General features: G+C 46.5%; 1 protein-coding gene across 1 annotated transcript in view; it reads left to right on the top strand.

The window, feature by feature from the left end:
- Positions 1 to 9,616: 9,616 nt before the first annotated feature.
- fah (fumarylacetoacetate hydrolase (fumarylacetoacetase)) overlaps positions 9,617 to 12,666 on the top strand; it is a 71,764-nt gene continuing 68,714 nt past the window's right edge. Inside the window, exon 1 of the mRNA XM_072278400.1 lies at positions 9,617 to 9,811. Within this exon, the coding sequence (XP_072134501.1) occupies positions 9,731 to 9,811 (81 nt within the window). The 5' untranslated portion in view covers positions 9,617 to 9,730. The remainder of the gene's footprint in view (positions 9,812 to 12,666) is intronic.

The raw sequence follows: 12,666 nt of genomic DNA on the forward strand, positions 1-12,666 counted from the left end.
ATGCTTTCAGGCTTTTGTTATCTTCTGCCAAATAGAAGCGGGGGGCTGGGGGGGGGGTGGGGAGACAATATGTCTCTCTTAAGTGAATGGCCATCACTCTTGATGGCGTCAAGGAGAAATGTCTTCACCCGGAGGGTGGAGAATTTTGAATATTCTCTAATCAAGAAGGCCGTGATAACAGTCTCAGTGAATGTTCAAAGCAGGCATCAATAGATGTTTAGGAAATGTGAAATTAGAGCAGGAAAGTGGAATCTAAGTGAACACTAATGAATTTCATGATCTTAATGAATGGCAGAACAGATATGAGTGTTAAATGGTCTATTCTTTATTTTACTTTCTATGTTTTCAAAATGTTGGAAATACTCAGCCATTTGGAAAGAGAAACAGTATCAACTTTTCAGGTTAATGTCCTTTCATAAGAAATAGAAAACATTAGAGATATAACTAATTTTGCATAAAGAACACAAGGATAGGTGGGTGATAGGACAAGAGTCCGGGGATTAAATAATATCCTTAAATAAATGTTAGGTTTCCTGTGATCCCCTGTAGCCTTCTGGGAAAGAACTTTAAAGATTCACTAACCACTAGTTAGTGAATTTCTTTTCACCTCAGTCTTGAATGGCTAGCCACATATTTTGAGACTGTGACCCTGATTCTAGACACCCTGTCCAAGCAAATGTTCATAATAAACAAAGGAAGGTCGCTTGGATTCATAACTCCTCAGATAATGGGGCTTGAAAGTTGTCCATGTCTTGCCCCACACATAGACTTGTAAGTAGCAAGTAGCTGGTGATGACCACCTGCACCAAGACCCACCTGACCATCTCCCTTTGACGTTCAACACCATCAGCATCACTAATTTGCTCATCATCTACGTCTGAGGTCAGCAACATCCAGGAACTTACCATCACTCACTATGTGTAAAATGTGACTATGGAGGTGGGTAGGGGTGGGGTGTAGTCTGATGGTATGTGGAGGTCAAACCATGCTGATGGTATCCCATTCCCAGTGATGCATCCTGTCCCTCACTGAAGGTTCTCCATCATTTACCGTGCAGAGTTCAGGAATACTTTGAACACTTGTCACTTGTTGCAATTGGTGGAGCTCCCACAACATTTGAGGTGGGACAAATGGTCCACTGGATGAGCATTCAGTTCCTCCACCCAGGACCTACATGGATGCAGTGCATGTCACTTTGTGTTCGTCCATCGTCAACATCGATGAGGACCTTGACACAATTATGATGGTGTCGAGACTAGCGCGTGATTTGGATTTAAGTGAGGGAGAGTTGCACAGCGTCAGCCTCACTCTCTCTTCCCAATTCCCATCTGGGTCCAGCAGCAAGACAAGAGTCGAGATGGCTGAGATGGGACTAGACACAGTGGATGACCAGGACGTTTTCTGTGTCTTGTCCTGCTCTACAAGTTCCATGACGCTTGCAGAGACCGCCTTCTTGACTGTTGGACCTTCCATTGGTCTCGTCCGCACAATGTACCAGAGTCTGTCTTCACATGCTGAGATAGACATTCCCTATCTCACCGAGGGTTTGAGACCCATCGGCTACCCTCACCCGGTTTAGCTGGCTTGTCGAAGCTGTTGCCTGGGATTTGGCCGCTGTCGCATGCAAACAGCTACGGGAAGCCACAGATGAGAGCTGAGTTCCAGGTGGGGACCAAAGGTAGACTAACCTCCTTAAAAAGGACGCGACATGTTCCTCCAGCACAGGTGCTACCCCTCCCTGAGGCCCCATACGCCTCGCGTGTCACCCACACTGCAGCAAAGCACCATCAGTCACTTATCCAAACCCAGACAGAATGACAAGGGAGCATACTTGATTATCACCACTTACATTTTCCCTCCAAGTCACTTTATCTGTGAGCAGTGCAATGGTGCAGCAGTAACTGCTGTGGCCTCTCCGCTCCTGTGGCCTGGGTTCAATCTGGACGCATGCTGCAAATGGGGATTTTGAACGTTCGCCATAACCAAGTGGGTTTTTCTGGGACTTTTTGCATCCTTCCACATCTCAATGATCTGCTGCTAGGTTAACTGGCTGCTGTAAATTGCCTCTAGTGCAGGTGGGCAGCAGAAGAACCAAGGTAGAGTTGATGGTCTCCTGGTGCGAAGAGGCTACTGGGAAGTAAGCGTGGGAACAGGATCCAGGGGTAGCTCCAGAAGCTGGTAAGGTCTGCAAGGGTTATTCTCCAGGTACTGGAAATCCAGAGTGATATACACAAAGTGCTGGAGGAGCTCAGCAGGTCAGGCAGCATCCATGGAAAGGAATAAAGAGTCAATGCTATGAGCTGAGACTCTTCTTCAGAACTAGAAAGGACGAGGGAAGAAGCCAAAATAAGAAAGTAGGGGAGGGGAAGGAGTACACGCTAGAAGGTGATAGGTGAAGCCAGGTGAGGGGGAAGGTAGGTAAATGGAGGAAGGTGACAAGTGGAAAAGTTAAAGAGTGGACCATTGGAGAAAGGAGGACGGGCACCAGAGGGAGGTAATAGGCAGGTGAGGAGAAGAGAAAAGGTAAGAAGGGAACAAGAATGGAAAAAGAGAGAAGGAGGAGAGGAGAGAAATTATTGAGGGAGGGGAATGCCGAGGGAGGGAACGTCGACTCAGACCATGAGAGGCCTGCATCAGGCATTTTCATGCCTTACAAGGCGCAGATTGGAAGTCTGTGTGGGGCACCACTCCTTGCACAGACTAGAGCAATGTGTGGTTAAGTGCCTTGCTCAAGGACACAAACACGCAGCCACAGCTGAGGCTCGAACTAGCAACCTTGAGGTAACTAGATGAACACCTTAACCACTTGGCCACATGCCCAACACACTACTGAAAGGTAGCAAAATTGATGTTCATGCCGTTGGGTTAAAGGCTACACAGATGGAACTTGTGAGTTGCCTCATTGTGGCAGCAGAGGAGGCCAAGGATTGACATATCAGAATGGGAATGAGTAGTGGAATTGAAATGGTTGGCCACTGGGAGATCTTGCTTGTTGCAGATGGAGGGAGGATGCTCGACAAAGGGGTTTCCCAATCTCCGCCAGGTCTCACCAATGTAGAGAAGGTTGCACTGGATACAGTAGATGACTGGCAAGTGAAGTTACCTCACCTGAATGGAGTCCTAGGGGCCCAGGATGGTGGTGAGGGAGGAGGTACTTATTCTGCTTGCAGGGGTGATGGCCAGGAGTGAGATCAGTGGGGTGGGATGAATGGACGAGGGAATCATGGAGAGAGCAATTACTGTGGAAAGCGAAGAGTGCAGGGTGGGGGAGGTAAGTTGTGATTAGTGGTAAGATCCCATCAAAGATGGCAAATGTTACAGAGAATGATGTGCTGGATGCGAAGGCTCTTGGGGTGGTTGGTGAGGATTGTAGCCTTCTTCTATGCCATGGCTAATATTTCTGTAATTTGCCAATTTCTGTTGATGAGTCTAAATCCTCCTCAATAATGGAAGGTGATTAAATGCTGATGTTGTCAGAAACTGCCAAACCTCAAGTGTAAATCAAAAGTCAGGTGGTCAACAAGCAGACAGGAGGGCAGACTGGCTGCACAACAGGGGACAACCAACAACCTTCAGCAGAGCAGATCTCCCATCTTCGATATGACTCCAGACCTATGTCATGTGGTTGACCCTTATAAGCCCTTTGAGTTAGCCTCCCAGTTACAAAAGAACTGTTAAACTGAAGTCAAGAAGAATAAAAACCGGATGTACTACCCAGCATCAATCCAGGCACTGAATTCACACTTCACTGTCATCCTTGATGATATGCCATATTATAACAAGAGCAGAAACCTGATTGGACGAGGACTAACCAATCAGGAGAGACGGACTATAAGGGTTTGAACACCACCTAACATGACAATAGACAATAGACAATAGGTGCAGGAGTAGGCCATTCGGCCCTTTGGGCCAGCACCGCCATTCACTGTGATCATGGCTGATCATCCACAATCAGTATCCAGTTCCTGCCTTATCCCCATAACCTTTGATTCCGCTATCTTTAAGAGCTCTATCCATCTCTTTCTTGAAAGCATCCAGAGACTTGGCCTCCACAGCCTTCTGGGGCAGAGCATTTCATATATCCACCACTCTCTGGGTGAAAAAAGTTTTTCCTCAACTCCGTTCTAAATGGCCTACCCTTTAATCTTAAACTGTGGCCTCTGGTTCTGGACTCACCCATCAGCAGGAACATGCTTCCTGCCTCCAGCGTGTCCAATACCTTAATAATCTTATATGTTTCAATAAGATCACCTCTCAGCCTTCTAAATTCCAGAGTATACAAGCCCAGTCGCTCCAATCTTTCAACATATGACGGACCCGCCATCCCGGGAATTAACCTCGTGAAACTACCCTACACTCCCTCAATAGCAAGATTGTCCTTCCTCAAATTTGGAGACCAAAATTGCACACAGTACTCCAGATGTGGTCTCACCAGGGCCCTGTACAGCTGCAGAAGGACCTCTTTGCTCCTATACTCAATTCCCCTTGTTATGAAAGCCAGCATGCCATTAGCTTTCTTCACTGTCTGCTGTACTTGCATGCTTGCTTTCAGTGACTGATGTACAAGAGCACCTAGATCTTGTTGTACTTCCTCTTTTCCTAACTTGACTCCATTTAGATAATAATCTGCCTTCCTGTTCTTACCACCAAAGTGCATAACCTCACATTTATCCACATTAAACTGCATCTGCCATGCATCTGCCCACTCACCCAGCCTGTCCAAGTCACCCTGCATTCTCATAACATCCTCCTCACATTTCACACTGCTACCGAGCTTTGTGTCATCGGCAAATTTGCTAATGTTACTTTTAATTCCCACATCTAAATCATTAATATATATTGTAAACAGCTGCAGTCCCAGCACTGAACCCTGCGGTACCCCACTGGTCACCGCCTGCCATTCCGAAAGGGACCCGTTAATCACTACTCTTTGTTTTCTGTCAGCCAGCCAATTTTCAATCCATGTCAGTACTCTGCCCCCAATACCATGTGCCCTAATTTTGCCCACTAATCTCCTATGTGGGACCTTATCAAAGGCTTTCTGAAAGTCCAGGTACACTACATCCACTGGCTCTCCATTTTCATAGTTACATCCTCAAAAAATTCCAGAAGATTAGTCAAGCACGATTTCCCCTTCATAAATTCATGCTGACTCGGACCGATCCTGTTACAGCTGTCCAGATGTCCAGATGTGTCATAATTTCATCTTTTATAATTGACTCCAGCATCTTTCCCACCACCGACGTCAGGCTAACTGGTCTATAATTCCCTGTTTTCTCTCTTCCTCCCTTCTTGACGTGCTGAGGCATCACCCCTGATAAAGATGGCAGAGTCTGTCAACGAAACATCGGTTATAATTGATACCTGTACCTGACTGGAAGTCTGAGAAGAGTTTATTCATGATAATGTATGTTATCAGGACTGTGATTTAGGGAGAGGCTGAGCTAGCTAGTGCTTTAATCCTTGGAGCAAAAGAGACCCAGGGGTGATCTTATAGAGGTATATAAAATGACGAAGGGAACAGTTAGGGTGAATGTGCACAGACTTTCCCAGGGCTAGGGTACCAAGACCCAGAGGGCACAGGTTTTATGTAAGAGAAGAAAGGTTTGATAGGAAGCTGAGAGGCAACCTTTCTCCATAGACGGTGGTCTGTAAATGGAATGAGCTATTTGAGGAAATGGTTCAAGCAGGTACATTAGCAACATATGAAAGGCATTTAGACAAATACATGGATAGGGAAGGTTTAGCATACAGACGCCAGGATAGTGTGTTGCCTCCCAGATGCTAGGGTCCAGGATGTCACTTAGCAGTTGCAGAATATTGTTGAAGGGGAGGATGAGCAGCTGGAGGTCGTGGTACATGTTGGTACCAATGAAATAAGCAGGAGAGGGTTAGAGGTCCTGTGCAGTTAGTTTAGGGAGTTAGGAAGGAGGTTGAAGAACAGGACCTCCAAGGTGGTAATCTCCAGATTACTCGCAGTGCCACAAGCTAGGGAAGGTCAGAACAGGAAGATGGCACAGATGAATGAGTGGCTGAGGAGATGCTGCAGGGGGCAGGCTTTCAAGTTCTTGGATCATTCTAACCTTTTCTGGGGAAAGGATGACCTGTACAAGTGGGACAGGTTACACCTGAACTGGAGGGGAACCAATATCCTGGGAGGGAGGTTTGCCAATGCTATTGGGGAGGGTTTAAACTAGATTAGCAGGGGGGTAGGAACTGAAGTGAAGAGGCAGAGGATGCAGCAGTTGACGCACAAGTAGAGACAGCTTGTAGGGAGGTTGCGAGGAAGGATAAGCAGATGATAGAGCAAAGAAGCACTCCGCCGGATGGTTTGTGATTTTAATGCAAGGAGTATCATAAACTAGACAGATGAACTTAGAACGTGGATCAATACGGGGAACTATGACGTTGTGGCCATTACAGAGACTTGGATGTTTCAGGGGCAGGAATGGCTGCTGAGTGTGCTGGGCTTTAAATGCTTCAAAAAGGACTGGAAGGGAGGAAAAATAGGTGGGAGAGTGGCATTGCTAATCAGGACTAGTAGCCTGGCTGTAGAAAAGGAAGAAATCATGGAGGTATTACCTACTGAGCCATTGTGGGGGGAATTCAAAAACAGGAAGGGGGCAATAATTCTACTGGGTATTTTTATAGACCCCCCAATAGTAACAGAGACATCAAGGAACAGATAGGGAGGCAAATTCTGGAATGAGGCAATAATAATAGGGTTGTTGTGATGGGTATTTTTAACTTTCCTAATATCGACTGGCATCTCCTTAGAGCAAGGGGTTTAGATGGAGTGGAGTTTGTTAGATGTGTTCAGGAAGGTTTCCTGATACAACATGTAGACAAGCCAACTAGGGGAGAGGCTGCACTTGATCTGTTATTGGGAAATGAACCTGGTCAGGTGTCAGATCTCTCAGTGGGAGGTAGTGATCACAACTCTACCTCCTTTACCATAGTGCTGGAGAGGGATAGGACCAGACAATTTAGGAAAACATTTTATTGAGGGATGGGGAAATATGATGCTATTAGGCAGGAATTTAGGAACATAAACTGGGAGCTGATGTTGTCAGAGAAATGCATGGCAGAAATGCGGCAAATATTCAGGGAACATTTGCATGGTGTTCTGCATAGGTATGTTCCACTGAGGCAGGAGAAGCATGGTAGGATAAAAGAACCATGGCGTACAAAGGATGTGGAAAATCTAGTTAAGAAGAAAAGCTTACAAAAGGTTTAAGAAACTAGGTACTATTAGAACTCCAGAAAATTATAAGGGTGCCAGGAAGGAGCTCAAGAATGAAGTTAGGAAAGTTAGAAGGAGCCATGAGAAGGCCTTGGCGAGTAGGATTAAGAAAACCCCCAAGGCATCCTACAAGTATGCGAAGAGCAAGAGGGTGAGCCGTGTGAGAATAGGACCAATCAGGTGCGATAGTGGAAACGTGCATGGAGTTGGAGGAGGTAGCGGAGGTACTTAATGAATACTTTGTTTCAGTATTCACCAGGGAAAAGGCCCTTGGCAATTGTGGGGATGACTTACAGTAGACTGAAACACTTGAGTGTATAGACATTAAGGAAAAGAATGTGCTGGAGCTTTTGAAAAGCATTAAGTTAGGTAAGTTAGGGTCTTGGTCTGAAATGTTGACTGTTCATTTCCACGGATGCTGCCTGACCTGCTGAGTTCCTCCAGCATGTTGCTTTGACCCCAGCATCTGCAGAGCATTTTGTGATTAAGTTAGGTAAGTCGCCTGATCCAGACGAGATATATCCCAGGCTACTGTGGGAAGTGAGGGAGGAGATTGTTGAGCCTCTGGCGATGATCTTTGCATAATCAATAGGGACAGGAGAAGTATTGGAGGATTAACAGGTCGCAAATGTTGTTCCCTTGTTCAAGAAAGGGAGCAGAGCTAACCCAGGAAATTAGAGACCAGTGAGTCTTACTTCAGGTGTGGGCAAGTTGTTGGAGAAGATCCTGAGAGGCAGGATTTATGAGCATTTGGAGAGACATAATCTGATTAGAGATAGTCAGCATGGCTTTATCAAGGGCAGGCCATGCTTTACAGGCCTGATTGAATTCTTTAAGGATGTAAAGAAACACATTGATGAAAGTAGAGCAGTGGATGTAGTGAATTTGGATTTCAGTAAGGCATTTGATAAAGTTCCCCATACGAGGCTCATTCAGAAAGTAAGGAGGCATGGGATCCAAGGAGACCTCACTTTCTGGATCCAGAATTAGCTTGCCCATAGAAGACAAAGAGTGGTTGTAGATGGTTTGCATTCTGCATGGAGGACTGTGACCAGTGGTGTTCCACAGGGATTTGTTCTGGGACCCCTCCTCTTTGTGATTTTTATAAAAGACCTGGATTAGGAAGTAGGGGTTAGTAAGTTTGCTGATGACACAAAAGTGTGGTTAGTCTGGAGGGCTGTCAAAAGTTAACAGTGGGATATTGATAGGATGTAGAATTGGGCTGAGAAGTGGCATGTGGAGTTCAACCCAGATAAGCATGAAGTGGTTCATTTCAGTAGGTCAAATTTGATAGTTAGACCCTTGGAAGTGTGGAGAATCAGTGAGATTTTGGGATCCGTGTCCATAGGACACTCAAAGCTGCTGTATAGATTGACAGTACTGTTAAGAAGGTGCATAGTGTGATGGTTTTCATCAACCATGGGGTTATGTTGAAGAGCCATGAGATAATGTTAGAACTATATAAGGCCTTAGTTAGATCCCACTTGGAGTAGTGTGTTCAGTTCTGGTCACCTCACTACAGGAAGGATGTGGATACTATAGAGAGAGTGAAGAGGAGATTTACAAGGATGTTGCCTGGATTGGAGAATGTGCCTTATGAGAATAGGTTGAGTGAACTTGGCCATTTCTCATTGGAGCGATGGAAGCTGAAAGGTGACCTGATAGAGGTGTATAAGATGATGAGATACATTAATTGTGTATGCTTTAATGGCTAACACGAGGGGGCGCAGTTTAAGGTACTTGGAAGTAGGTACAAGGGGCATGTCAGAGGTAAGCTTTTCACACAGAGAGTGGTAGGTGTGTGGAATGCACTGCCAGCAATGGTGGTAGAAGCGGATACAATAGGGTGTTTTAAGAGACTGTTAGATAGGTATGTGGAGCTTAGTAAAATAGAGGGCTATGTGGTAACTCTAGGCTGTTTCTAAAGTAGGTTACATGGTCAGCACAACAATGTGGGCCAAAGGGTTTGTAATGTGCTGTAGATTTCTACGTTCTATTTAGGTCAAATGACGGCAATGGAACTAGCTTGGGTGGGCTCTTGGTCAGCATGAACGAGTCGGACCGAAGGGCCCGTTCTCGTGCTGCGCGACTCAATGATATCTGTGACAAGCACCGTCCCTGGGTGAATGAAGAGTCCACAGCGCCCGCCTATCCTAATACGCGTTCAACAATAAAACGCAGCATGTTACTGCCTTAAAATTCCCAAATAACTTGGAAATCAAAACACTGCCAATGTGGAGCATGCGGCCAGAACTCGGCAGGGTCGTGTTTCGGAGACTGGCCGGAGCAGATTTAGCTGCAGTAACTCCTCCAACAAGCGCGCAGCTTCATCCAGCTCCAGCAAAGCCAGCCAGTGGCCGGAGCCGAGGGCATGGACCAGGGAGCGACGGCGGATCACGGGACTGGGCGGTGCGGTACACCGCGCTGCGATTGGACCTTCCCGGTTTAACAGCGACCGGGGCCGTCGCCGCTGTCACCAGTGTCACCATGTCCTTCCTGAAAGTAGCGGAGAACTCGGACTTCCCCATCCAGAACCTTCCTTACGGAGTATTTTCCACGGCAGGCAATGTAAGTGTCATTTCACGTGGGAACAAAGTAGTTGATCTCTTCGGGTTCACAATTGGCGCAAGTTCTCGCGACAACTTAGTTTCAACTTCCAGCCGCCGCGAACATCAGCTGAAGCAATGTTTCCCGATCTTTTCTTTAACCCAACGCCCCCCTAAAGGATCTTCATATTTGCCAACACCCCTCTTACTCTCCGGAGCCCCCATAGTGTAAAAGCATGTCTACCACATGCTAACATGAGAAAAATGATTCTGTTTAAATTTTTTATTTGTCTTTAAACCTAGCTTACACAGTACCTGTGCACTATACAGCAGCTTCGATATCAATGTGATCCTTGAGCCTGATGGTTTTTAGCAAGGGTTGAAGTATCCGGCTCAAGTTGCGACAGCAAAAGCCTTAAGTCCCCATGTGTAACAATGTCCAAGCAGTTTCTGATTTTTGTGAGTACGTGGTTCACTGCACTGAACCCTCTTTCAATAGGGAAGCAAAAGTTTAGGGGTAACATGAGGGGGAACTTACTTACTCAGAGAGTGGTAGCTGTGTGGATGAGCTTCCAGTAGAAGTGGTAGAGGCAGGTTTGATATTGTCATTTAAAGAAAATTTGGATAGGCATACGGACAGGAAAGGAATGGAGGGTTATGGGCTGAGTGCAAGTTGGTGGGACTAGGTGAGAGTAAGCGTTCGGCACGGACTAGAGGGGCCGAAATGGCCTGTTTCTGTGCTGTATTTGTTATATGGTTATAATAAGGTAGGACAGGAGTCCCCAACCTTTTTTGCACTGCGGACCAGTTTAATATTGACAATATTCTTGTGGACCGGCTGACCGGGGGGGGGGGGCGCGGGTAGGGTTGCCAGCGAACAAGAGTAGCAGTCAAATGCAAACAACAGGAATTCTGCAGATGCTGGAAATTTCAGCAACACACATCAAAGTTGCTGGTGAACGCAGCAGGTCAGGCAGCATCTGTAGGAAGAGGTGCAGTCGACGTTTCAGGCCGAGACCCTTCGTCAGGACTAACTGAAGGAAGAGTGAGTAAGGGATTTGAAAGTTGGAGTGGGAGGGGGAGATCCAAAATGATAGGAGAAGACAGGAGGGGGAGGGATGGAGCCAAGAGCTGGACAGGTGATTGGCAAAAGGGATACGAGAGGATCATGGGACAGGAGGCCCGGGAAGAAAGACGCCGGGGGGGGGGAGCCCAGAGGATGGGCAAGGGGTATATTCAGAGGGACAGAGGGAGAAAAAGGAGAGTGAGAGAAAGAATGTGTGTATAAAAATAAGTAACAGATGGGGTACGAGGGGGAGGGGGGGCATTAGCAGAAGTTAGAGAAGTCGATGTTCATGCCATCAGGTTGGAGGCTACCCAGACGGAGTATAAGGTGTTGTTCCTCCAACCTGAGTGTGGCTTCATCTTTACAGTAGAGGAGGCTGTGGATAGACATGTCAGAATGGGAATGGGATGTGGAATTAAAATGTGTGGCCACTGGGAGATCCTGCTTTCTCTGGCGGACAGAGCGTAGGTGTTCAGCAAAGCGGTCTCTCAGTCTGCGTCGGGTCTCGCCAATATATAAAAGGCCACATCGGGAGCATCGGACGCAGTGGGGTGGTATAATGATAAGTCAATTATCAGGGGAGCTTGAAGTAAGTGTTGAAAGAACTTCCAGTAGAAATGGCAGAAGCAGGTTCGATATGATCATTTAAAGAAAAATTGGATAGGTATCTGGACAGGAAAGGAATGGAGGGTTATGGGCTGAGTGCAGGTCGGTGGGAGTAGGTGAGGGTAGCGTTCGGCACAGACTAGAAGGGCCGAGATCGCCTGTAATTGTTATATGATTATATAGGTCACTTATAAGTCAATAGCATCATAACATTTTAAGTAATATTTGGATATTAAACGCACAGCGCATATTTTCCCTGTATGAATATATAAAATCATTGCAACACACCAATATCGCTGAATCAGTGGGAGCCCTGGGTTTGTTTCCTTGCAACAACACCGTCCTATCAAGGGGTGATGGGAGACAGCAATACTCGAAGGGGGTTCCTGATGTCCAGTCTATTCCGCAGTTTAGTTTTCGTTGCATTCATTGCAGAAAACTCCACTTGGCAGAAAAACATTGGAAATGGAAGCAACGTTTTCAGAGCTTTCGTGGCTATCTCAGGATATTTAGCCTTGACTTTAATCCAGAATGCCGACAGAGATGTTATGTCAAACATACTTTTCAGCCCGTCGTCATTTGCAAGCTCGAGGAGTTGATCGCCTTCCCGCCATGACACGGATGACGCGCGGGTCATGACCTCGCATGCGTAATGGCTGATCAGTGGCCGTGACAGGGAATGAGGAAAGGTGCAGCTGACCAAATCATATCGCTTCCTCACGGCCCGGTACCGGTCCGTGGCCCGGTGGTTGGGGACCACTGAGGTAGGGGGATGGAAATGCAATGAAGAGCATTTTCGCTGTTCTCCAAAGACCAAGACAGTGTAGCCACATACCACAAAAGCCGACATTTTTGAAAGGCATTTTTGCTTCGTCATCATTCTGAATTTCAATCATTTCTTCTTGCAAGCTCTCTTTCTGTTCTCCTACCTTGCAAAGAGATGGGTTTATTACCCAGTTTGGAATTTTCAGATTGTTCAAATCATAGAACCATAGAACCATAGAACTTTACAGCACAGAAACAGGCCTTTTGGCCCTTCTTGGCTGTGCCAAACCATTTTTCTGTCTCGTCCCACTGACTTGCACACGGACCACATCCTTCCATACACCTCTCATCCATGTACCTGTCTAAGTTTTTAAATGTTAAAAGTGAGCCCACGTTTACCACTTCATCTGGCAGCTCATTCCACACTCCCACCACTCTCT

The sequence above is a fragment of the Mobula birostris genome, chromosome 14 (assembly GCF_030028105.1).
Source record: "Mobula birostris isolate sMobBir1 chromosome 14, sMobBir1.hap1, whole genome shotgun sequence".
In the NCBI taxonomy this organism is placed as follows: Eukaryota; Metazoa; Chordata; class Chondrichthyes; order Myliobatiformes; family Myliobatidae; genus Mobula; species Mobula birostris.